Source organism: Perca fluviatilis, chromosome 16 (genome assembly GCF_010015445.1).
Source record: "Perca fluviatilis chromosome 16, GENO_Pfluv_1.0, whole genome shotgun sequence".
NCBI lineage: Eukaryota > Metazoa > Chordata > Actinopteri > Perciformes > Percidae > Perca > Perca fluviatilis.
In genome coordinates, this window is record NC_053127.1 from 35999823 (window position 1) to 36027686 (window position 27864).

Sequence of the window (27864 nt, forward strand, 5' to 3'; positions counted from 1 at the left end):
ATCAATGGGTAAATATTGTGGCTTCCTTGTGGTACCAGACAACAGCCAGAGTTTTTTACATGCTACGTGCGGGAAATGGGAAACCAGAATCACAAGCACATCAGTGTCTCTAGATGACACGACTACTGTGTCTGACTGGCAGTGCACTGCATGTAATACCAATCGGGTATCGGCTCTCAGATGAGTCAGGTTGGTTGTTGCTTTCGATGACCTAAGCTCCGTGTCTTTGTCTCTGAACCCACCAGCAACAACTATCTCTTTATTATCTGGTGCCTGAGCACATAGTTCTTCAGAGAGTAGATTGGCAAGATCAGCTTTGTTGTCAGGGAGGGACAGGAAGTTGGTCCAGTTTTTCGGAAGAGGCACATCACGACCCTCAACAAGTCGTCTGATTGGTTGAGCTGCTTTTGTGCGTCATGTCCTGGTAGCACCCTCGATGGTCTCTTCTCTGTATCTGTCAAACACAACGTCTATCCGTTTATAGGAACATCCTGCTTTCAATACTGCTCTGACAAATGTGTCGGCCAAATCCCCAAATGTTACTGCTTTGTCTGGCTTTCCTAGGGCAACCACCAGTGCCTGTCCATCTATGATGAGGCAAGATGACATGTCGGGAAGTTCAATAGCCTCAGGACAGACTATGTCTTCAGTTAACTTATTTGCCAATACAGACTTGTTTCCAGTGCGAAGTGTCCCATTCATTTCAGCAAGGGATATGGGAACTGGCAGAAGCTCATGTTTTAGGACAGCTGGTAAGTCAACTGGACGACCTGCCTCATAGGCCGTAACAAGGCGTTTGAGGACGTTTCGGTCAGCCTTTACGATGGTTCTGTTGTCTTTGATTTTAAGATTTTTGGCCACTTCATACAGAGATGCAAATGTTTTAGCTTTGCTCTTATGTAGGGTTGCATGGATTGGGACCTCTGGTTATCTTTGTCCTCAGGAACAATCATCCTTTTCTCAATGAATGAATTCACCTTTTCTTGTCCTAGGTCTTTGGCAGAAAGTAATGAGCTTTGGATAGCCTCTGTGGCAACGTCTTTTTTGCAATGAGCCTGGTGAGACTGAATCAAACACCTTGAATCCTTTGAAGACTAAAACCAATGCCATTTTGTCTCTGTTGTCTCTCTTTTCACTGGATTTGGTAGCTTCATTGTGGACGTAGGTTTTCTCATATGTGTTGCTGAACATCAAATGTGTCTCTTCTGCTACATGGGACCTCATGTTGTAGGAGAGTGTCCATCTGGAAAGGGCTGAAAGTGTCTTAGTAATGCCAATGATCCCCCCTCCTTTTTTCCCTGTTCCATTGATCCACTCCATTGCTTGGTCTGGATCGACCTGGTTGAATCGTTGATCGGACCGCTTCACAACAAAGTTGCCCCTTTGGAACTCCGATAGTACAGGTTCTGGGAGTTGATGCATCTCAGCAATATCCACTAACCCTATTCCCTCCAAAACTGTTAGCTAGTTTTCTCCCAGTTGCTAGCCATCTCAATATCATTGAAATACACAATTTTGACCCACTATGGTTGAAAAAGTATCATTTTGGATGAATAGGGTAACAAGTTCAATCAAAAACTAAGGAATATTGACATTGTTTGTCTAAAAAAATCAAAAAACAGGAAACTTATCAAAGCGTGTGAAACTGTTACGATCCTCTTTGCTGTTACATTCACCTCAGACAAAGGGTCCTCAGAAATGGGACTGACCATGCTATGTCCTGATCTAGATATTCAACTTGGGAAGTTTCATGGTGGTCTCTTTTTGAATATTTTTCCCTATTCACCTGAGTTTTTCCCGTCTTAGAATTTAGAGAATAAAAGCTTAATTTGCATAAAAACATGAAATCTCAGACAACTTGCAATGGATTTTTTTCTTTGTTATCATGTAATATGGTGTACATCATATGTCATATCAACAGGGGAAATTTCAGAGTAACTTATTGAATATTTATGTCCACCTTAAAAATGACACATATAATGCTTAATTCCACCTTAGAAGTTGTACATTTGCATGTATATACATAAACTATAAACACTATATCCTTGCTCTGACCCTAGACTATAGATCTAGAAACTTAATTTCCTCATCTTGATTGCCTACTTACAAAAAAACTAGGGGGAAATGGTCCAATGACAATGCAAGATGGTCAATTTGGTGGCCATTTTGATATGCAAATTATAAGGTCAAAAACTCAAAATTTTGCTTGGGTACCATTTTTTGGGACTCAGCACCCTTGAAATATATAAGGTAGGCCGGATCCCGACTTGTACCCATAAATGCTTCTCACGTCTTATAGAAGGCCTTTTTTCTGAAATCCGTCTAGACTACTAGGGAGGACAAGGCAATGGTTTCAATTTATCTGGCAAAGTGACTATGTCCTGTAATGTCATAGGTCTAAAGGAGTACCAAGAATGGGGAGGAGATAAATTGCATGCCAAGTGATGTTAGTTAACGAAAAAAAGACGAGCACAAACAGAAAAAGTTGACACAGGTGCAATCTTGCCACTTTGGCTCGGCTACAGCTCTGTGAGAACAGGAGGACAGTACGTAGTGATTGCCTTGACTGGACCTCGGCGTGACTGCAAACATGTTCTGAGCTCCTACACTGTGTGTGTGTGTGTGTGTGTGTGTGTGTGTGTGTAAGAGGATTTCAATGGGCTGGGCTGTTTTATGGCATTATGATTGAGTTCCAGCTGCCTTAGTTCATTTAGGTGGAAAAGAGGGATCGACAGAAAGGAGAGAAAAAGAAGATGGAAAAAAGAGGAGGAAAGGCTCATATAACCTCTGCTTCGATGGGAAATAACAAAACCTCCTCTCACATGTTATTAAGGTTTTTATTTCAGACTCTCAGGTAGGTCCATAGCAATACATACATAAAAGAAATATACAAAAATATATATCTATCATTTTAAGAATTTGTGTGCAAGCTGTCATGCTAATATTTTCTGAGTTCAAATGAGAATCAAAAGCAGCTCTTCCTAGGGCTTATTAGAGCCTCTATGATGCTATTTTCTGACTCATCCAAACAACACATACATGTATACATTAATTGCCTCAATAGTGCCTCACATGTAGAAACAGCAGCATTTATAAACAACTGGCTGGCACTATGCCTTCTGGGGACTCGAAGCAGCAGCCTCATTGCATCATTAAATCCCACAGTGAGTCTGTGCAGACTACTTTTCCTGTAGCTCCACCAGAGATGAGCTGTATACATCGGGGTACAGAAAGCTCTAAATAAGTTACATTTTACAGTTGGAGAACACATACTAAACTTTATGAAGCAATATGTTGGCCTGAGCATCCAGTTTACAGCACTGTCTGTATATGCCTTATACATGTTATAAAGTGACCAAGATATTTGAATGTCTGGAAAATAAAGATGTTGATCTTTTCAAGTTAATAATGTTTATCTTTTCATTCATTCACTCATCTAACAAAATCCATTTGCATTCAAACTTTTTTAAATGCTTCCCAAAGCAAATAGGGGTAGTTCTGATTCATGTTGATTAATCACAAAGCCTGTAATTAATTATTCATTTTTTTAATCGCTTGACAGCCCTAACATAAACAGCGCAACACACTGCAGCAGCACACCACTAAAACCTTTTTACTCTCATGACTCACTCTGGATGTTTCCACTGATTGACAACTTCACAAGTCAAACAGGTCTGTAGCTGCTCATTTCACCCCAGTGTTAACTAGGACCATGTGACCATGTGATTACAGCACATAGCCTCTAGAGGGAAGCAGAGCCACACATACACATACCAGTATAATGTCCAGTGCTTCATGTATACTAGTGATGGCCATCAGAGGCATACAATCCTCTGTCAATCAAAAACAGATCTCAATACGCCGCCTGAACCAGTTGTTTTTAATTCAGCAAATCACTTTACAGTAGCTTCCTTAGTTAATCCATTTAAAAAATGCTAAAAGTACTGATTATTTAAATGGGGTCTGGTGGGTTTCTGAGCCTGTCAGCGGCAAAAACAGAACTTTTAGTGGATGCTAATTGCAGCCCAGTTTGCGGCTGCTGGTTACAACGTTCTCACTTAATTTTGGACTAATTTCAAAGATTTTGTTTACATTAGTCACTTAGACACCAATGCATGGGAAAATAGGGTCCAGGTTGAAAAAACTCAAAGTTACACTTTAAGATAGTGGGTGTTTCTCAATCTCAAGAATGCAAAGAACTGACTTGTGTTCTTGGGGAGAACGTTCTTGCTGGTTGTTCTTGGAAGAATGAACTCGCAAGTTCACAAGCACAGAAAACGCTGTTAACAGTTTGAGACGATGCCTTCTTCCTGTTATTGCTCAACACTCCCAGCACAGAGGCTGCCTGCAGGGCTCCAAAATACCAGCTAGAAATAAAAACCACAACAATATAACCACTTTGTATTAAAACTATCTCCGGACAAGAAAACCTCATAATGCTACAACTATTGCAATAATATTGAAAAATAAAACTAATTGAGCTTTAATTTTATTGTTTATGGTTTACCTCAAACACCCCTTACTTATTCAAAAGAATGGAACGCGATCCCTACCATTATTAGTGTATAAGTTTAAGTCAGTTTAAATTAAAAAATAAGTAGGCATATGCACTGGTGTGTCCTATGTGTTCCTATTAGTGTTATGTGGAATTATCATTTCTATATTATTGTAGTGCACTGAATATGCCAGGGAGATGGAAATTAGCAATTCAAATTATAAAGGTTGGTGTCTCCCCTTTAGTCTACACAACATGTCATAGCATGTTACCACTTTATGTACAACTGTTCATTTATCATACAGACTGAAACTCAACTTCTAATAAATCAGAAAACAAATATACCAAAAATATGAACTAAATACAAAATCTAATGTAGGCTATAGCATATGGCATAATTTAAACAAGTCTCCCGAAAAGAAACGGGTATATCTCTCTCCTCTGCCTGCTGCGCTTGTGTGTGTGTGTGTGTGTGTGTGTGTGTGTGTGTGTGTGCGTTTGGAGTTTAACTCCAAAAAGACAGTTCACACAAACACAGGTTCCCGTTAACCTTATGATGGACATGTGTTGTGATACGTGAACGATCCGTCAACAGAGAAATAAAAGCCTCTTATTTACGGGACCGGTCTAAAAGACCTCCGTCTTACAGCGGGATCTCCGAGTGTGACTGTCCGAGCAACGAGCTAGTGGCCCCGGCAGGCGCAAGCTGGCGGTCGCGTCACTTTATGGAGCTCCGAAAACTCCGAAAACTTTGGAGCAAATTGTCAATTTGCCAAAGATTTTCTGCCTATATTCGAAATCTAAACCGTTCATTTCTCGCCTAAAATGTTCTCAGAAGTGGATTTAATGATGAATATGATGGCGAAAATAGTTTTTGGGCTGTCTATGTACCGGAAACCCGACCATCATTGAATGCCGAAATGAATGTTGAGATACAGGTGCTGCCAAGTTCATACAAGTTACCAACCAATGCATCCTCGGTAAAATGGGCATGTCAAGAACATTTCCGGGAATCTTATCTGTTTTTGGTAAAATGCGAACTTGTGTATTGGGACAGTACTTTGGCAACACGAGATGACGTTTCACAGGGACACAAGAACCCAAGTCCATAGAAGAACACAGATTGAGAAACGCCCAGTGATTCAAACCCAGGCCACTGCAAAGGACTCAGCTCTACTGGGTGAGCTAGAGGCTCAGGGAATAGCAATTCAGTTAACTTTCAACCCTTTGTTGAACAGAGAGCGCCATCAGGTGGCCTCAGGAAATAAAGAAAATGATTCACGTAGCTTCATGAGGCTTCATTTGGCCGTCACTAGTTGCTTCACATTTCCCAGGGTTTGGAGAAACCACAGTAACACTGAGCAACACTCAGTTTTCTCTTTTTTCGAATGTTGTCTACTCTGATGTCCTCAAGACCGTTTTTTATATTAATCCTAGACTAAACATCAACTGCTGCGGTCTATAAAATGCAAGGCAACTGGAAGACTGCTGCTTAAAACCTTGTGGAAAAGTCAGTAGTTTAAGAGCTATAATGGTAAATGATCTTCATTTACAGGATACATGCCCACAAGCACCAGGATTAGATCTATTTTTTTTCAAACTTTGGGCCTCAAATGTACACAGTTGTAATGAATAGAAACCTAAAAGCAACATCCCAACATGTGTGTCCAGAAAAAGGAGGAGTAACCAGCGCTGGCTGATACACCTCCATGCTCACTTATCAGTTGTATTTTTCAAAGGATGAAGACAGTGACAGGGAGGTACTGGATATTCATTGACTCTTGAGGCTAACAGAGGTGAGTGGAGCGAGAAGAAAGATAGAGAATAAAATGGGCCGCGCCTAGATTGCCTTCCTGCCTCTTTGTCTACAGAGACAGCAGACTAAAAACATTGCTTCCAGAGATTTGAAATGTGAATGAACTGTGTAGAAGGAAAAATCTAAGAGGATGAAGGAGAAAAAAATAGGTCAATCACTCTGTATCCCCAGAGTGCCAAAAATAAAAGCCCCTCTGTCTCCTCTCTCTCACCATCACCCTCTCTGTCTGGCAAATCGAAGCCAGATGTATGCGCATGAGGCCTTCATTCAACCTCCTCCTTTTTTTCCCCTCCCTCTCCCTCTCAACGTCTCTCTGTTTCTTTTTCTCTATGTGGGTTTCCTCCTCAGACTCAGTGCCTCTCTGTTCTCCCCTTTGTCTCCTCCTCCCTTGCCTCTCTCCCCCTTGCTCTCTGGCAAAGCAGGAAATACTACAGGTTCCTGGCCCTGAAGGGAGAATGTTTCTTCTAACCACTAACAGATGGAGGGATGAAAAGGGAAGGAATGGATATGAGAGTGAAAATGTTGGAAATACTGACATAGATAGTGAGATTATAAAGAGCTTCAAATGTTGCAGAAGTGAGAGGAGTTTTTTTTATTTCCCATCGAAGCAGAGGTTATATGAGCCGTTCCTCCTCTTTTTTCCATCTTCTTTTTCTCTCCTTTCTCTCGATCCCTCTTTTCCACCTAAATGAACTAAGGCAGCTGGAACTCAATCATAATGCCATAAAACAGCCCAGCCCATTGAAATCCCCTTACACACACACACATACACACACACACAGTGTAGGAGCTCAGTTACTTTTACAGACAGTAAAAGTTTGATAATGTATACATAGTTAACTGGTACTAGAACTCTACTGGTAGGTTTATAATTAAGAGTAGCACTAGAAGAAGTAATCATGGTGGGTATACTACTCAGTTTCACATCGACAGTACATGCAGATTACTTTATTATTATTCAATTATTTTTGTCGGTTTCTTCAGAACAAATAAGAAACACAAACATAAACAATCATCCCACATAATCCACCCCTCCCTCCCCGGAGACTAGCGAGCACAGACAGAGGTGTGTAGGTAAGACTTACAGTTTCATAGAATGAGGCGTCTTGGGAGACCCAGATCTCTTTAAGCCACACCAAATATTACCAACTGCAGTTCTGGGTCTATGGCCTTATTGCACATGTATGTGAAAAATTGTGTCATCCTTGGGCATGCCCAAAACGAGTTGTCAAACCATTGACAGGTTGGATCCAGTTCAGGAAAAAGTGAAGCAAGTCTGCTCCTAGACAGGTGAAGTCTGTGCAGAATTTAAAATTAAATAACTTTGTGTCTAACACATATAGAGGCTGAGTGAATCCCAACCACAGCTGGCCTCCAGCTTTCCTCTGATAACCTTCTCCCTTCTACCAAAATCCTCCTCCCATTTTGATTTGAGGTGGTCCAGAGAGTGCGAGGCCACAGACAGTAATGGGACAGTGATATTGAGTTTTGTTCAGAAGGACCTTCATGAATACGATCCTGTTACCAGCTGCAAATAACTTTAGTCTGGTGGAAGAACCATCTGGAAGTAGACTGGGTAAACCCATCAGCTCAGACTGGAAACCTGTACGTTTATCTATCCTGCTTCCGTTATAATTTAGCGGGGACCAATCACAAACTAGCTTATCCACCTAGCGCGCTATTGGCGGGTTTAACACAATGACCATAGAGAAGCGACCAAGCAGCTTCTTGTTTACATTCAACATGGCGGCCACCGAAGCGCAGCAACCCGTTGATGCCACTGTCGCTGCTACGTCACCTAGATCGTTGGTCTGATTGGTTGAAGGACTATCCAATTGCGTACAGAGTCATTTGAACTATGCCCGTTGATCCCGCCTCTTGTGCAGTAGAAGATACAGAGCAGACTCCCCAGACTAATGTTCAATCTAAGAAGATTGAGCTTGGTCTGCTGATCGCCAGACTAATCTGGAAGAGCTTTGGAACTCAACTTGCCATTCAAAAGACCCTTTATTAATTTCTGCGAATACAGCTTTGTTTCTGCCCACCATCCACTACCGTTCATGTAGTATAAAAGACCTGTAAGACCCGCTCCCGTTCCGCTGCTAAACAGCTGATACAGATGTGCTGCACGTCATGTTTAATTGACGTCACTTTTAACAGCAGCTCGAGGCAAAGATGTCTTGTGTTTGTTAAATGCCATAAACTTGAAACCAGTAGCATAGAGAACATTGTGACAGAGTTTCTTTTGCTGTTTCTGATTAACCGGGTAAATAATAAAAAGTCTCTCTGTGAATTGATTATTTTGTTGAGTATTTATTAAATCTATTAAAGGGGTGATAGAATGCAAAACCGATTTTACCCTGTCATAGTTGAATAACGACAGTTCGGTGGGTAAATAGGACATACATATAAGCTCAAAATCCCATTGACACCCTTTTACTATGAAAATTTCATATTTTGAAACTGCCGCTGAAAACGGGCGAATCCCAACAAAGCTGGAAGTTGACGTCAACCTCCCAAAAACCGGAACCTTTATCAGCCCATGGGTGTATTAAGAGAACGGTCACGCCCCAACATTTACATAGGCTACACAACTGATCTGAGATCTGTTAGTCTTCTGAATCTAGGTCGTGCAGATCTCAGAAAATGTATACATTGTTCATATGCTATTTTACCATTAAATTCACTAAAAAAAGGCTCGAAATATCACCACACCATAACGTTAGCATAATGAGGGTCCCTAAATGTGAACTGAAGCATTGACAACATTGTAAGTGTACAGATAGTTTATTAAAAAGAGATTATAAAGACAGTCGCGTTCATGTTTACTTGCGGGAGCCATCTTGGAAACCAGTCATGACTAGTCGAACGCCGGGAATCTCAGACTCATTTGCACGGCGCTCGTTTTTCGACTAGTCATGACTGGTTTCCAAGATGGCTCCCGCAAGTAAACATGAACGCGACTGTGATATTTCGAGCCTTTTTAGTGGTATTAAATAACAATTTAATTTGAGTGTCCCCATGCCCCAAATACTAGCATTGTAAGCTAACCAGCGGTCCACGGTAGCCTAGTCAAAGCTCCAAACTCATTCGATTAGCATGAAAACATGTCCAAGAGAGCGACAGAGTAGGTCACATCAGTTAATAACCTCTAGGTTCGTTTTGCGCCGGAATTGTCCTTTAATGTGGCTCAGGAAAGAGAAGTTTGGGGTGCTGGAACTGCTGCCCCCACAACTCGGCCCCCGGATAAGCAGATGAAGATGGATAAGTTAGAAAAAACAACACATGGGATGTTTTGGTATATTCAAAACAAACTTTTATTTCATTAATACATTTTCTCATATACATTTCATACAAAAAAGCATATAGTTGGCTAGTGCACTTTAAATGATAATACTGTCATATACTTAAAGTGACATTGTATTGTTAAATTCTTTGGGCAGGCACTTTTATATTAGTCTGCCAGTAGCCCACTGTTAACATTAAAACACTGGAAACTGTAATTTGCTACTTAACAGTTTAACAGTCTTTTAAGAATATCTGACTGGGAGTGAGACATTTGATCTCTCCAAAATATTTTAAAGGCGATTCATATCTTGCTACTGCGGTTCCTTGCTAAAACAGTAATTTGTCAAAGATTCAAAAATTATTCTTTTCAGCTGAAAGTCAATTCTTTTTACAGTGAGATTTACTATCTCACTGTTCCAGACAAAATGTCTCGCAAGCATGTTGTACTGTAAAAACAATCTACTCCTTCACAACTATTCCTTTTATATACTTTGGTCACATTTCCCCATGTCCAACAGATACATTTACTTCCACCCACAACATATTTGCTGTATGTTTATGAAGAAAATATGTAGAAAACATTTGCTTTTCGTGGTTTGCCTTAAGATATCTTACTATTTATTAATATTTTATTTATTTATTTATTTATTTAACAGGGACCATACATGCAAACATAGTTACAATAAAAAGCCTGTAACTGATGCGCAGCATATAGAGTTTATAGCTAATGCTAATTCTCAACTCTTGTCCCTGGTTGACGCCTTGAAAGCATGACGTAAAGGGATACTTTGTTGATTTTTAACTAGCTCTGTCATCTTTGTGTGGGCAGTGTGTTTAAAAAACTGGCACCACAGAGGAAAGCCAAACACTGTTCATTGACACACACTGCCCACACTACTGTGACACAGAGCTGGATTTAAAACAGCAAATTATCTCTTTCATAAAAATCAAAAAATAACTAGTATGCATCAATTCAGCAACAAAAGAGGATTTCACATTCCAAATATAAGGAAACTGTGGCCTGCCTTAGCATGGTAGGCTACGATATTTTTCAACATAAGTTTTCAATGTGCACGTGTAACTGTTTGTTGGAGAATTGGCTTAAAATAGGATAAAGAAAGATATGAAAAACATTGAGACAAAGGTTCCTATTTTAAATTGAGGCTGACAACATGTCATCCAAAACATACTTTTTAAAGAACAGATATCTCTACATACAAGTGTTGGTTATTCTCATGATAAAATCCAACAAATACACAGCTACTCTTGAACAGGTGGCATTTGTCAGGTTAAAACAAAGGATTTGTGCGGTTAAGACAGTTTGGTGAATCTGACTTTGAAAACCCATATGAACAAGCCACACAAAAGTAAGAAGAGTTTACGATAAGAATACGAAAATAGTCTTGCATGAGGCCCATAGTCCCTTACAATGGTAGGTACATTGGGGATTAATCTGTGCCCGGTCGAAAATTTAAACCATGAAATACAGTTTACCGTGACCTTAAAGACAATGCCAGCATGGACTCTGACATACTCTATCAGTAGGTGTGTGCATGTAGATGGGTGGGAATATTTAGGGGCCAATGTGGCCAAAGATGGTACCCATTGACAAAACATGAGTCATCCATATAAAGCTTTTAGTAAAATGTAACACAAATATATAATTTTACATCCCAATTTTGAAACAACAGCTAATATGGTGATGGTCATTTCCTTATTGCCTGCTTTTATAACAATGTTTTTATTAATTTGTCATTGCAATTACAATTTTTTTTTTTTTTTTTTTTTTTTTTTTTTTTTTATTTTTTAAAAATATAAAGTGGGGGGTTTTTTTTTTTTTTTTATTTTTGCTTAGCTTATACAGATACATTATGAATGCAATGGTACCTTAAAGGAGCATGACTCTGTGCACATCCATGACAGAGCATCTCCAGAAGAAAAATAGATTATAGTTCTCAAATGTGTTGCTAAATAGTACCAATAAAGATTTGAAAATTTCAGCCCCCCAGTATCAAATGGAAGATTCAAGGACATTTCTTTTTTAATACAAATTTCCTGAAGAGCGCTGTGAGTTTATTAAACATTCCTGCAGGTGGCGCGAGAGGGATGTTTTGCAATAAATACATGAATTTAGACAATATGTTAATTTTTATATATATTTATTCTCCCTATCATGGATATAGGTAAGGTATTCACCTTCCACTGAGTTTATTATTACTTCATAGTTTGTTGGTGCTATAGTTTCTAAATGAGGTGTTATTTTGATGCCCAACTATGTAAAATTAGATGAGAGTTTGAAACTAAATAAGTATTGGTTTATATATTGTCTTTCATTTCCGTTAAACAGCATTAGTGATTATTTTGAATCATTTACTTTATAGCCGGAGATACTACCAAACAGGCCCCTTCATTGGTTGTTAAGGCTATTCTAAAACCATCCAATCCATTGAGACGACCAAGATCGCAGAACTTTAATGTACACAGTGATTTTTATATTCTCTATAGTTCGTGGTCCATCATATACCAAAGCTCTGCAGTTCATGTTCTTTCAGTTTGGCCAGTGTTCCACTTTATACAGTGGTCATTACTTTCAGTGAACCAGTGCGAAAGCGTAGGATCTTCTTCTTAAGGGCATGTGAGGCCTTAATTTTGATGAAAGCCTTGGGCTGCAGAGGTGCCCCAGGTGGGGCAGAAGGTGATGGAAGGGAAAGTTGAGGGGGTAGTTGTTGGGGCCAAACCAAACCACCACTCTCATCTGAATCACTGGACAAAGAGCTGGAATCTGGAGAGTCAGCCTCGCTCATGCTGGACTCAGACTCACCCAGACGTGGGTGAGGGTAGTCCTCACTAGGCTGACGCAGTGGTACTTGGTCCCTCTCTAACTGGTACTCCATGTGCTGATGATGGTGGGACTGGTGTTGATAGGCATATGATGCATGTGTAGGGCGAGCTTTGCGTGTGCGCCTTGCACAATTGTCCCTTTGATTTGAAGCTGAAGAGCCTTGCATGGGTACCTGCATAGGTGGCTGGTCGGCCTCGTCTTGACTGAGCTCCAGGGTGGACTGCCAGCGGCGACAGCTACCACCTTGCTGTTGTTTCTTGCTCCTGGACTGACTACTGCGGCTTCCCCTTCCACCGCTTCCACTTCCTCCACCATCCCTCTCTACTGTATTGTACTTGCGTTCTGGAACCCTTTGCAAGCTGTTCTCTGACTGAGACCTACATGCTTTCTTCCCTGGCTTCCTGCTGGCCCCATTTTTGTCTTCATTTGAGCGACATTTCTTTGGGCCCCCCCGGGATCTGGAGGGTTGGATCTGAGATGCTGTGGGCTGCTGCTCTTGATGATGGCTTCTTTCCGGAGAATAGGTGCTTCGGTTGGGTTTGGGCACCCCAGAGCCCTTGTGGGGGTTGGACTGGTGATGGCCATAAGCTCTGGTGGAGGCTCGGCAAGGCTGGGCTGGAATATACTCTGCGTTGACCAGCTGCTCATCAATTGTAAGTGGTTGATGAGGTTTTGACATAGCTGGAAGTGAAGGGTAGTTGTGGAAATGTTGGGGTGAATCAGACTCACTATTGCTAGAGTCTGGTTGAGCTTGCAGTACTCTGCAAGATGGATAGTCCAGCAATGTTGAGCAGGAGGTGTTAATTATGGGAGCCTGCCTGGGCCTGCAATAAAGCCCTGGTTGATGCTGGATACCTTGCTGGAGATTGTGGTGGTACTGGCGTGGGACATCTTCAGTAAAACCTGACCCCAGGTAAGGCTCCTGATCGAGGTTATGGCAAACCTGTGGAGCAGTTCCCTCTGAACACTGGGATGGAGTAGAGATCTCTTGAACAGACACCTGCTTAGGAGAACGTTGCTCCTCCTTGCGGCATAAACTACTCTGCCTCACCACATTGACAGCTCGGGCATCATGTGCCAGGCTGGTGCGGGGCTTTGAGGAGCGTGTAGGTAGAGCTCGACGTTGGATCAATCCAAATATATAAGTTTCAAGCTTTTGGGCATGTTGATCTTCTTCCTGACTGGGGTCAACATCCCGCATCTCACCCAAAGCATCAGTAACCGTAGCCCATCTTGTTGGGTCTGACAGCCATGTATCTCCCGTCTCTGTCTCCCCTGTCTCTTCAGGTGCTGAGAGGGAACAAGGGACCAAAAGGTGGTCATTTGATTCAGGAGATACATTTTTTCTGGCTACAAGGACCTCTCCTGATGAACAGAAAAAAGACAAAGAAAGTGATCAGAATTAGTATTGCTGTTACCACTTCAGTAAAATGAATTTACAAAACACAATCTAAGCCTACAAATCCTTCTTATTGCACTGCATATTATACACTACGGTGTGGGTGCATCAACAAGAGAGTCACATATCTTTAGGTTAACAAAAAGGTGTATGTGCTGACATGCTCATTCCCATTAACAAGCAAAAAACCAATGTTGCTAAAAGACCCACATCTTTGAAAAACACACTTTACTTACACTAACATTGCTACTAAATATATGAAAACCTAGTCAGGGGATGTTTCCTGTCTTCAAAAAGAGCTATATTATTACTACATAGGTCCTGTATTCCAGTCACATGATGTCATACCAGAGATTCGTGGTAAGCGTGATAGTTAATATACCTCCTGTAACAAAATCAAATATAAATACATTGAAACACAACCTCATATAGTTATTTAGGAGTGAAGTTAAAATTATATTATAGAGGGAGAAGACAAAGAGAGGTTAACATTAGTCAAATCAAGTCTATTTATATATCAATGTACTTAAAACATAGGGTCATACATGACATGAGATAAGAAGATATTAAAACATAAGATAACAGTGCTGCTGTGGAGCGAGTGAGCAGCACCAAATTCCTTGGGGTGCCTCCCCTGGACAACAAACACTGAATCACTGGCCAAGAAGTCCCAGCAGCGCCTCTACTCCACAAACTGAAGAGAACGAGAGCCCCCCCCACCCATCATGTGTTCCTTCTACAGCGGCACCATTGAGAGCATCCTGTCCAGCTGCATCACTGTGTGGTACGGGAGCTGCACCGCCTCCAACCATAAGACCCTGCTGCGCATAGTGAAGGCTGCTGGGTGGATCATTGGTATCCCACTCCCCTCAATCCTGGACATTTACCAAACCCGCCTCACCCGCAAAGCAACCAGCATTTTGGGTGACCTCAGCCCCCCCTCACACAGCCTCTTCAACGTCTTGCCATCTGGGAGAAGGTACCGGAGCATGGAAGCCTGTTCCACCAGACTGGCCAACAGCTTCATTTACCAGGCTGTCAGGAAGCTCCCTTTAGTCCAGCAGCCCAGAGCCTTTGGATCAAACGAAAAGAGTACCAACATTTGAGCACAGGGGCATCCAGGGAATGACCTCTCAAATGCAGATATGGATGTCTGCCAGAGCCCCACTGCTGCGTTTGGCCCCTGGGGGGCCTCAAAGAGGGATGAAAAAATGTGTTAAATCAAACATTCAAAAGTAGCATCTCAAACCAATCTGATATGAACAGGAAGGTCACACAGAGTACTGAATGGCGCCTGCCAGACAAATTATCCGCTGCGAAGGGGCCGGCAGACACCAAAAAAGGGCCCCTCAGAGATGGCCTAGATGAAACCACCTTCAAATGACAAAGCACTTACCACTGAATCCGAAAATCACCATGCCAGACAAATTACTTGCTGCCAAGGGTCTGCCAGACGCCCCTCAAATGCGGCCCCAATATACACTATCATATTGTGACCTAGATTAAACGTTGAGAGTACCACTTCAAACAGTTTCTGAACCAATTGTGCACATCTACAAAGTACAACCATCAGCAAGCCAGACATATTTTCTGCAGCTTAAGGTCTACCAGACACCCCTGAAATACAGTCCCCACATACTTAACTTTGGAGCAGACTGTAAATAGAGATGCAGCATCACCTATGAGGGGCATTGTGAGGTTCACTCATTCACACAATGCAATAAGAAGATGGTGTATTACTTCAGGTCAACGAGGAATGTCTGACAGAGTTACGGAGTCTGACAGGATTGGAGGCAGAGCTTCAGGCCAGCAGAATACCAAAAGACAGTCACCATAGGGATGCCTTGATCAATGCAATTACACACTCATGTGATCTCTTTTCTTCTCCAGCAACAACATCTCCATACCTAGCTACGGGAAGAGCAGCATCACAGGAGACCCAGACTGGAAGCCTTTCTACTGGCCATGAACTGTGTAAAGTTCTAAGAAGAATGTGTGGCAGACAAGAAAAGGTTCTTGAAGCTCATCCAAAGAAGAAAAGTTTCAAATTTTGCAAAAGAAAACCTAAAGAGGAGGCAAACTACTACCAAGGAAAAGTCTGTGGCTGAGAGCATGAGAGATGTATTCATTCACCTGCCTGGGGCTGCCGGCCGGCGGTTCTATGTGCATGTTGGATATCACATTCTCCCTCAATCCCCAGCAATTCCCGAATCACATCCCCTAAAAACATCATGGCATCTCTTCCTCCTTTCCCCTCGGAAAGGCCCACAAAATGAACATTATTGCGTCGGGATTGATTTTCAAAATCTTTTAAAAAATTTTTTGGAGAGATTAATATCCCGGATTATCTCGTCTTTCCTTCTCGGCTGTCTCAAGACTTTCCATGCGACTGTCAACTGCATCCATTCTGGTGATTACGGTGGAGAGCTTTGACTCCATTGAAACAAAGGAGCGGGAAATTTCCTTCAGACTCTCCAGACAGGCAAAAGCTTCTCTATTGCTGGTAGTAGCGGTGGGAGGATGGCTATTCCTCGGGGCTCGGGAAAGCGTTGGATCTCTGGAGGAATGTAGTCCTTAGAGTATATGAAGTCTAAATTGTCCGCAATCCTGAGCTATCTCAGTAAGAAAACACAACTGCACACCGGCTGTGTGTAGCCACGCCACCATCTTTATATAGTCATAGTTATATAGCCATAGTTACTGTATATCCAAAGCTCCACTGAGCAATGACCCGGTGAACCGAAGGACAAAACAAGGGTTATGTACTTCCGTTTACTTTGTTGAGAATTACTCTCTAAACCCTGTCTCTTGTAAAGTAAGTAAGTAAAGTTTATTTCTAGAGCACATTTAAACACAGTTTAAGCTGACCAAAATGCTGTACAAACGAGCACTAAGGTGCTGTATTAACCCGTTTTGTCAAAACAAGGGTTAAGAACGTCATCTAGACTTGCCCTTCTGTGCCTTCTTTAATTCCCAACATGCAGACATTTTGACAATTACAAAATCCTTATCGAGGAGTCACCCGGTCACACATGAGACCATTCCTCCACCGCTGGGCCTCTTTCTGCCTCTACATCTTCCAACAGTGAAATTCTGGTCTGAACCTTGTTGATTCTGGAGCACTTGTTCTTAATCATCTCATTTAGCACATCTAGGCTGATTCTCACCCAGTCAGATCTTTAGCAAGATTCTCCAGAATAGATTTAATGCTGGTCAGTTCAGATGTAGTACTCTAAAGGCCGAGACACACCAAGCCGATAATCGGCCGTTGGACAGTCAGGCGAGGTTAGTGACTCGAGTCTGTTTGGTGTGTTCCGTGCCGTCCTCCGTCTGGGGGGCTGTCGGCATTCATTCTGGCCGACCTGACATGTTCAGTCGGAGGCAGGGCAGTCGGGACTCACCCGGAAATGGCGAGCGGAATGAGATGACTAGAGTCTCTCAAAATCTGACGAAAATCTTTTAAACTGACCTTTGTTGATCTGAAATGAAGACAGATTCAGCAACTGCACGGTCTATTTCTCGTTTAAAATGTTTTCAGAAACACGTTTCAGTGACTATTTTAGTACAATATGAGATCGTATTCTGAACGGCCGCCATGACAGTCTGGCTTTGAATTTCTGGAGAAAACAAACCCATGTGACGCGTTCGTCCAATCAGCTGCCGGTTTTCATTTTTTGGGCAACAATACAGAGTAGCGCCGCCTGCTGTTATGGAGACGTATTACGTCTCGTCTCTTTGGTGTGTTCTGTGGCACCTTTTGGACCAACATGGGGTGACTGATCAGTCCGACTGGCTTTTCTGCCGAGGGTCGGCCGTCTGGTTGGTGTGCAACAGCTATAAGAGAAGATAAACTCAATCAGAACTTAAACCTCCTCATTTAGGCATCCGTCACAGGTGCTCGTTCAACTGAAAGTCCAGTATTATGGAACCTTAACGTATGTCTTTTGATATAATTGATTCATGATTTTACTTTCAATTTAATTAAGCTGTGAATATTACTATACACAATTGCTCATAGATAAAGTGTTTAGATAATTTGATCCCAGTACCGGTGCTGGGAACCCTATTATCATCGTAAAGATTATTCTTCTTCCATATTTTTATTCTTCTGCCACTAAAAGTGTCGCTACAGCCTAAACTGTGCATGGTGAGGCGATGCCCTGCTGGGGCACACTTACGCCTCTAAGGTGGAACTATAGCAAAAAACAATGCCCTATAAGATAAGGTTTTTTTAAATATGCGTAAATACCTTATATCCACGAATTCCCTGAATGAATTCAGTTGAATCTCTCTCTAGGCCACACCCCATTTCCACCTAGACTTTTATCGCAGTAAAATCGCAATTTATCGTAAATCTACTTTTTCAAACTCCTCCTAGTCCCTGCGTCCAATCTGCACGAAAAAAAAAAGAAAAGAATGTTTTTACGTTAAAAGATGCGCGAATTACGAACAAAGTAAATTTTAAAGCTAGATACCAAACACTTTAGAATATCTCATAAACTTGAGATTATTGTGTGACATGCCACTCCAAGGCACTGTACCAAATTTAGCATGTCGGCCATTAGGGGGTGCTATAATGAAGATAGACGCATTTTGACCTATAACTCAATGCATGTAAATGGGAAATATGCAAATTACTACAGACCTTGCAGCTCACACGTATTCCCTGATGTTTACCTTGCTGCCGTCGTAGTTTGGGTTCCGCTTTCGCTGACTTGCGCCCCGGAGTCTTGGACCCCGTCATAACTGCTTGCAGTTCTAGTTTATTTTATATCCCAATGGGCTCAGATTTGTGTCTCAGCTGCTTTACAAACATGAAGTAAGGGCTTACATGTGGTGAGACTTGTGCAATGGAGTATGCTAAGCCACTGAGGATGTGTGTTTGCTAGACAAACTACATCCTTAATGACTTCAGTGTCTAGAGTAGGGAGAAAGAATCCTTGCTCTTGATAATCATTGTGTGTCACAGGGTACAAGGAGAGCACACAATAGCTACTGCTCCCTTCATGCAGCATGGTGTTAAGAGAGTAGCGTAAGTTAGAGGGAGAATGCCAGGTGCGTTATATGAGTGACATCAATGAGTGAGTGGTTGAGTGAGAAAAGCTAGAGCGAGCGTCAGCAGGGTTGGTGAGAGTAACTTAGCATAGACATTGTGAAGTGAGCCTACAGTTGAAAACAAACAACAAGCTTCTCAAGATGGTGGCTTCATCTGCTCTTTATTCTGCCGGTAAAGTGAAGGGTGTTACCCCCGAAAGCATCGGCCCTGGAGGGAACTTCTCCCCTGTGCTTCCCGACTACAGTCTGGGAGCCCGAAACAGGAAAGGCGTAACACTGGCGACCACGAAGGGACTCTCTCACACAAACAAAACAGCAGTGAAAGAAATAATAAATAAACCGGAGAGTTAGTCAGAAGGAGCTAAATGTTTACCTGCGTTGCTAGGCTAAGCTAAGATGGCGCCCGCTAACCATAGCACAGACAATGTCGGCTACTCCACACAACCCGTTTGTGACAATAAACGATGGTCATGTAAAATAATAAAAATGATGGACATTATAACCCGTTCCTATATGAAAATGAGCCTGTTAGGATGAATAAAACAAGGCATGAAGCGCCATGTGGTCCCATTACCAATCTTTCAAGAACAAAACCCTTTGCTAACTCGGAGGAGAGTGACTGCATTCAGCAAAGTGAGGCTGACAAAGTAACCCATGTTTCCACGTGCATAATCACCAACCTTACGCGCAATCATTAAACAACATTATGCCGCAAACTGTTCCCATGGCAACGCCCCATGCAAACCTGTTTTCCTCGGCCCAACAGGAGAGTTACATCCACAGCTAGGGCTGCAGCTATCGATTATTTTAGTAATCGAATATTCTACCGATTATTCCATCGATTAATTGAGTAATCGGATAAGAAATACTTAGTAAGAAATACTTAGTAAACAGCAATAGTAAATATTTATTATTGCTGTTTACTAAAAAAAAGGAAACCTGTCGCTTGTTATATACAAAAGCAACATTTCTTATTGCCAAATTCCAAAACCCTTAAAAAAAAAAATACATTACAATAGTACATTTTTGTTGGCCCAAATGTTAATACTTTTCACCCCATTCCCCTTCTTGCCTCTGGCTCTTTACACTGGATATGCAAAAGAGCTGTTCACTGACCTGAGGGTAAATGTGACTGTATGAAGCTTACAGGGCCATTCAACTACACTGTTCTGGGGGACACATTTTCAGAAGCCTAATACACAGTGAGGAACATAGATGTATCTATGGTGAGGAGAAAGAATAAAGAATGCATGATGACGTCATTCATGTGCATATTAAGTAGCCATGCTGGGGGGAGGAGCAAACTAATAAACAGTTTTCTACAGCTTTCGTTTTAGCTTTTTGGAAAAATATCGCTATTAGCAGAGTAGCATGCTGTAGGCTAGTTGTGTAAAACATGGCTATTAGCAGAGTAGCATGCTGTAGGCTAGTTGTGTAAAACATGGCTATTAGCAGAGTAGCATGCTGTAGGCTAGTTGTGTAAAACATGGCTATTAGCAGAGTAGCATGCTGTAGGCTAGTTGTGTAAAACATGGCTATTAGCAGAGTAGCATGCTGTAGGCTAGTTGTGTAAAACATGGCTATTAGCAGAGTAGCATGCTGTAGGCTAGTTGTGTAAACAGCGCAGTGGACGAGAGCAGCAGACGTTAGCTACCTTGTGTTGGGTTGGCTCCGTGGAATGGATGAGTAAACTGGAGGTTTGTTACGGAGATGATGTAGCAGCATGTTTGCAGCCTAAAATGATCCCAAACTTTCTGTCGTTTTGTCTCGCCTGTCTCTTCTCTTAGGCCCTCGCTATTTTCGTCTTCCTTCATTTGTAATCTGGGCCGTCAGTCTTGTGTTTATATACTGTCTGTGCTTGTGTTGTGTCCGCAGAAACGCAAACCTATTGTGAGCTAGTAATAATCCTCCGTGTGGAAACACAGTGAGCCGTACAACCTTTGATTTAACGAAGCTTCGAGGCAAAGAATTTTGCACTAACTATTGTCATTTACTAGAGGTTGGCCATGAGCAGAGTGTACAAGTAAAGGGCTCTTTACACAAAGGTGAGCAGCCTACAGCACATGCAGCCCAGCATCACTCGGCACAATACCATCCTTCATCTGAGAGTGAGGATGACTATGATCATCGAGAGAGAGTCCCTACCTTGAGACCTGGTCAGTATGATGGTACCGCTCCCTGGAAAGAGTTCCTGTACAGGTTTGAGAGCAACTACTGGTCCACAAAGACAATGGCTATCCAGTTAAAGTTCTGCCTGGTGGGTGCAGCTGGAGCCATCATCAACAGAAATCCACGGATGGAAACAGAGCACACAGCTGCGCTGGCCTTTGAACTGAGACAGCGTGTCCGTAAACCGGTTGAGGCTCTCCATGTTTTGAGGGATGACATTTATGAGTGTCAGTAGCTTACAGTGACAGGACTGTTGCTAAACAACATACAAATTGAGTTGAAGTTTTCACTATGTGATTTACAAAATCACATAAGGAGGCTTTAGCGCCCCCATTCATGCACCTGGTTAATTTATCTATGAAAAACTCAATTGTCCCTAAGGCGTGGAAATTGGCCTCAGTTATCCCAGTATTTAAAGCTGGGGATAAATCTGACATAAATAACTATAGACCAATTAGTATTATACCTATAATTTCTAAAATAATTCAAAAATGGGTTATTAAACAAATCATTGAATTCCTTAGCAATAGCCAAACATCTTTACATCCCGTGCAGTTTGGGTTTCGGCCACGCCACTCAACTGAGAATGCATTGGCTCTATTCATGGAAAAGATCAAATGTGAGCTAGGCAGAAATGGATGGTGCAGTGTTCCTAGATTTAAAAAGAGCTTTCGACACCGTCAATCACAACGTGCTGCTATCTAAATTGTCCCGTTTAGATTTTTTGATTCAAGCTATTGATTGATTTCATTCGTAACTGTCTCACAGAGAACAATGCATTTTTTTTTTTTTTTGTTGGGGTTTTTAATGATTTACAGCTGAAACAATACTTTTATTGAAATGCAAAAACAACAATTTGTATATATTTGTCAAAGCAACCTTCTACTATTACGCCTTCTCAATCTGGGGTGTTTTTGGGCACAGAGGAGTTGGAAGTTGTTAATGAGTTTAAATACTTGGGCATGATTATAGACTCCAAACTCTCTTTCAAAAATCATGTTAAAATGATTTCCAAAAGAATTAAATTCAATCTCTTAATTTTAAGCAAATTAGAGGATCTGTCAGATGCAGCTGCTCTGATGTTCTTGCACTCGATGATATTTTCACATCTGAACTACTGCATCACCAGCTGGTCTGTCGGGTTCTACTATCCTAAAACCAGTTGAGCTTTTGTACAAACAGGCACTCAAAACTCTAGATAAAAAAACATTTCTCTTATCATCATTACAAAATCTTAGAGAAATACAACTTACTGAGTTTTGATAATTTTTGTAAATTTTCCTCAATATGCATAATTTATAAAGTACTACATGGCTTGGCGCCACCCCCATTGCAAGAATTTATTAAATACAGACAGACTCGGATTACTAGAGCTGTTGTAAACAGGGACTGTGAGGTTCCTTTTAGACCTCTTTCAGCCATAATGCACTAGCTATTAAACGTAGTGCAATATGGACCACACTACCCCCAACTATAAGGGAATATCCCACTTTGGCCACCTTTAAAATCCAGATAAAGGTGTGGCTTAGTACTAACCAAACGTGCAATCACCTCTGACTGCATGCTGTACCGTGTTAGCCCAGTAGAGTGTACTAATGAATTGCGTCTTCGTCTTAACTCTTACTAATAAATTGTCTTGTTTGTTTGTTTTTCTTTCATTCTGTTTCTCCCTGTTTTATATAACAAATGTTATTACTGTATATATTTTGTCTTAGAGCTAACCAAGCGTGGGTCACCTCTACTTGTATGCTGTACCGTATTAGCTCAGTAGAGCATATTTATGAATTGTGTCTCTATTTTAACATTTACTAATGAATTGTCCTGTTTTTCTTTTCTTTCGTCCTGTTTTACTCGGTTTTATATAGCAAATGTTACTACTGTATATCTTTTGTCCTTTTTATTGTAATTTATACTTGCCTAATGGACTACAGATGGAAATTAGCCCTTGGGCTACAATCTGGCACTTTTACGTGTACTGCTGTACATGTTCATCAAATGTGCATTGTCCTGAAATAAAAATTTAAAAAACTACTGCTCTGGGGGATGCAGTAATTGTGCAAAAACTTTCAGAGCAGCACCCCCACACACTAGCCCAAGACCATGACATTGCCCGTCGCCAGGTGAGCGGCATCATATGTCACCAGTCTCATGCACTCAGGAGCCCATGGCATGGTTGATTGCAGGCCCCGTGCTGCTGTGGTCAGAGAGGGAGCTGAAGAGGAGATATTAAAGACTGATACAGCGTCCCCAGCAGTCAGCTGGAAACCTGAGTCTTCCAGTCCCTGTCACACACCTTATAAAGGGAGAGGCCATAATGTAAATGTGTTGTAATAACTGTTCAGGCCTGGGTCACATGAAGAGAAATTGCAAAGAAGAAAAACAAGACTAAGCTTTGCACAAAATTGAGATATAACAGTACTTTGAGAGGGGTATTATTCGATAGGACAGCTAGGTGAGAAAGAAGAGAGAGGGGGAAGACATGCAGAAAATCATCACAGGTCGGACTCGAACCCTGGACCCCTGCGCCGAGGCACAAACCTCTCAGCACATGCGCGCCTGCTCCACCACTGAGCCAGCCTGGCCACACAGTACTGAAACCTTTTATGTTGTAAAATAAGTTTACATGGTGTCCACCTGAGTTTTTTGTTTGGGAGAAGCAGAGTTGATTATTTTACCTGAAATGAGTTGGCTGTCCTTTAGATCTGTAGGGGAATCTGTTGATTGGACCTCAGTGTTCGCCTTGAGCTCTGCCACCTGCTGTTCTAAAGATGCCTTTATACCGCAGGGCGTACACTGGAGACTGCACTGAAACACACACACACACACACACACACAGAGCCAGTCAAAAGAGGGGTACTTAGGGATACTCTCAAAAGCATGATCGTAACAGCTTTCATGCAGACAAAAGAGGAACATGTTTGTGTTCTGAGGACCCTGAATTTCCCAGGAGGGTCCAACTGCAGCTTGGGCGTTCCCGTCATGACACAAGAACACCCATTGGGCGTTCCTGGTAGCATTTCATTGACCAATCGTGAAGAGTTTCACAAGGCATACTGGGTATGATGTCATTTCCCTTTCCATATTGGAAATTTTACCAAGAGAAGAAGATGAAGAAAATGTAGTCAAGTGGTCACTCAATGAGAGATTATGTCAGTAAGTAGGCTATTGTTTATTTCGACTACATTGAATGGGAAGTATTCTAATTTATATCACTGATATAGCTATGTCGTCTTAATCTTATACGGTATCCGAATCCGATAATTAATAATCGCGACAAGCGCATGGTTCGGTAGCAGCTAATGTCATGCTATCTCGTCTTAGCCATAGCTAATAGCCATAGCAGCTAGCCAGAAGACAGCAACTTGTTAGACAGTAGCTAGAAGCTAGAGTTTGCATCGAAGACTTTGTCAATTATTTTACTGTGTAGTTAACATTGCCACAGTACATTGTTAAGTTGGATGTTAACGTGTTAGCGTGGGCGCGTTGCTTCGTTTCGGTGGTAGGTAACTTTGTGTAACATAGTCTTAGTCTAGAGGTACAGAATTTATAAATGCACATTGTTTACTAACTTCGTTTTCACGTAGTTAGTTTTTTAACACAGTTTTAGCTTTCTTATGTGAGGATTCATTGGATTCAACGCAGCAGGTAGTAGCTAATGCTAGGAGGGTGAGATAAGTAAGTTGATCTTGACTAATGTTTTCTATCTATCTCTAATCTATAGCTACATCTAGCCAGAACCAGATCTTTCACCACCCTCTAGACATTTTCTGTATTTTATGCATTGTATTAGTGATTGTGTATATGTATCCAATAACACATTTCCTGTCATTTTTGTCTCATCTCTTCAATTTGAATTAGGCTCAAGGTTAGAGTTGCTCTCCTCAGCTGTTGACCGTACTAATCCCAACTTTAAGGTTGCTGATTGGAAACGAGAACCAGACGCAAGACTCTGTGAATTAGTAAATTTGAGATTAGTTTTTCTGAATTAAAATATGCTGAAATATGCTTGCATTCATACTGTTCTGTATATTTCCCCATAGCTGGACTGTGTACTGGATACTAAGGGGGACCCTAAGGAGGAAATTGTCCAAGCCCACAACTCAATCCTCACAAGGTCTTACTTTTGGAACCTGGGCTTAGAACGAGATGTTGGCATAGGAGGTATATCTGAACCAAGTGTTTTTAACTGTATTTCCTCATGGTATGGGATTATTAATTGTCTAATCATTGTTTCCTTTTAGATTGCAAATTGTTGTTTCAACATTATCGTCGAGACTGCAAATGCACATGTAAGTTACATTTATTAAATTTGACATAATCTGTGCATTCATGTTTCCTGACTGTATACTTTTATGTTGCCTACACAAAGGGCCCATCTTGCACTCAGCGCTATTGCCTTTGTACACCGATGCATGTATCATTCCTATTTTGCACCGGACGCACAGCGGACTTTTCCCTCCACAGACGCACGTCGGTAAATTAGGGAATGGTTCAGCAAAAAGAGGAGGCGTGTTCCGGCGCAAACGTTCCCTGGTGCTATTTTGCCGTTTCAGAAAACAATTCCGCCACTGACCAGGAAAAACCTGGTCTAAGGTCAGTAGCGCGTTATTCAGATGCTATTTTAGGGACGAATGCTTGGCCATAATGTAGCGTGTGCACAACGCGCATACACTTCTCTTATCTACACGGATGCAGCAGTTCACATTTTTGAAAACCATACATAATTACAAAGAAAAATATTACTGAAAATGCGCTTCATGTGTTTGGATAGATCAGGAGGCATTTTACAGTACAATCCTCAAAAAGTCCCAGCATTCTTTGTGGCTTGTTGTGTTTTACACAACATTTCCATGAATCATGGATGTGTTGATGACATAAATGAAGAAATATTAGAGGACTTAAGGAGACGTGATGTTGAACTACGGTGGGATTGGACACTCCGGGGGAATCTGTTCCTGGAGTGGCAATGCGCGATGCGCTCCTGGTGGAGCGGGTGGACGGAGATGGAGTGGGGGGAGGAGGAAGGGGCACAACAGGAGCAGGTGGTGCGTTTGGAGGCCCACGCTCCATGGCTGCAGCAATCCTCTCCAGACTTGAGGAGACGCGCCCAAGAGGCCGCAGCAACATCGCCACCTGGACAAGACGGGCATTTATTACTTTGCCGCATCCGGACAGCTCCCGCTGGCGTGCACCAGGCAAATCCGCCGTCATAATAGCAATCCGCCATGGAGCAAGCGCGCCTGCTCTTAAAGGGAATGTGAGATGATTCTCTGATTTGTTATTTTCACATTACGCCCAAACCACACCTAGCTACTTCAGACCAACCCATTTAAGATTTGCGTTGGGCGCAAGAGTCATTTATCCCGCCGGGATAATAGCAACAGCGCCCAAGATCCGCCCACAAAGCTACTTGCGTTTTGCGTTTCACACTTCGTTAAAATAGTTTTCAAATAAAGGACACTGTAACCGTGGCTGTGGTTGCCTACGTGGTGGTCACCTGGCTTCCTCCATATGAGGCTTCTTCTGTTGCTAAAATGATTGTGAGTAGAACACAGAACTTGTACCTCAGCTTTAACCTCAGGTTCAATTTTCTCTTTGAACTATTTTTGTTTTCCTCAGTGTGACTGTGCATCCAAAGACGTGTTGCTTCTCCCTGCCTGGCAGCCTGGGCACTGGACATTGTGTGTAAGTAAACCCACTTTGACGTGGCGTTATTATTGAATCCTACATTTTATGCCGTACATCACAACATTTTTGATATGCATAAAAATTTCAGGTCTAAGAATCTAACCCAACCTTTTCCGGATCAATTCCAACCTCTCCTTGCCCCCTATTTTGGTTTGTGTGTTGAAGGGTCTTATCATGCACCCCCACTTCCCAATGTTTTTGGCCATGCTGAACATGAATTTGAATGTTATTTTTGTTTCAGCCTCAAATAATATATATATAGCCTTATAAATGCACTATTTACTATAACTGTAATTTTGTTTTAAGTAATATTTGGGACCAACCCTTACCTTGCCATTCCATGAAATAAAACTTTTAACAGGTTCTCAAGCCAAGACTGAGGATTATGCAGTACTTTGATTCAAGACACCCTAGTGGCTTTGGAGATGGCCGATACCTAGAAATCTTCAGGTTTTTCATAGAAAGCTCATTACTGGTTCCCTATGTTCCTATCTAACTCTGGGTCTTGTAACAGTAACTGTCTATTTTTCTATTCAAAGCAATTTAAGTATTTTTGTTTAAAATAAAGTTTTGGCCTGAATGACCCTGTTGCACTGACATCTATAGCTATGAAGTGCTTTGAGAGGTTAGTCAAAAACTACATTTGCTCCTCACTGCCCCAAAATCTAGATCCCCTGCAGTTTGCCTATTGATCTAATCGATCTACTGATGATGCCATTAATTATACTGCACACTGCATTAGCCCACCTTGATAACAGGGGAGGGAATTATGTGTGAATGCTGTTTATAGATTTCAGCTTGGCATTTAATACAATCAAACCTGTTACACTCATCACTAAGCTGGAAGATCTTGGTCTGCATTCATCTCTGTGCAAATCGTTTTTCAATTTCTTGACTGGTAGACCCTAGGTGGTGAGGGTGGGTAGCCACACCTCTTCATCCCTCACCCTCAAGACAGGAGCACCACAGGGCTGTTTTTTAAGTCCACTGTTGTATTCCCTTTACACACATGACTGTAAGGCAGTACATGACTCCAACATCAAGTTTGCTGATGACACAGCAGTAGATGGCCTCATTTCTAAGAACAATGAGCAAGCTTACTCGAATGAGGT

The 27864-nt window shown here is 41.8% G+C and overlaps 1 protein-coding gene across 2 annotated transcripts in view; it reads right to left on the bottom strand.

The window, feature by feature from the left end:
• Positions 1-12055: 12055 nt before the first annotated feature.
• dact3a (dishevelled-binding antagonist of beta-catenin 3a) overlaps positions 12056-27864 on the bottom strand; it is a 44712-nt gene continuing 28903 nt past the window's right edge. The window contains exons 2-3 of one of the 2 annotated variants that reach the window (XM_039826474.1): positions 23740-23869; positions 12056-13731 (exon numbers count right to left, since the gene is read on the bottom strand). In XM_039826474.1, the coding sequence (XP_039682408.1) occupies positions 12170-13731; positions 23740-23869 (1692 nt within the window). In that variant the 3' untranslated portion in view covers positions 12056-12169. Of the gene's footprint in view, positions 13807-23739; positions 23870-27864 lie in introns of both variants that reach the window. The other variant, XM_039826473.1, reaches the window with a different exon arrangement.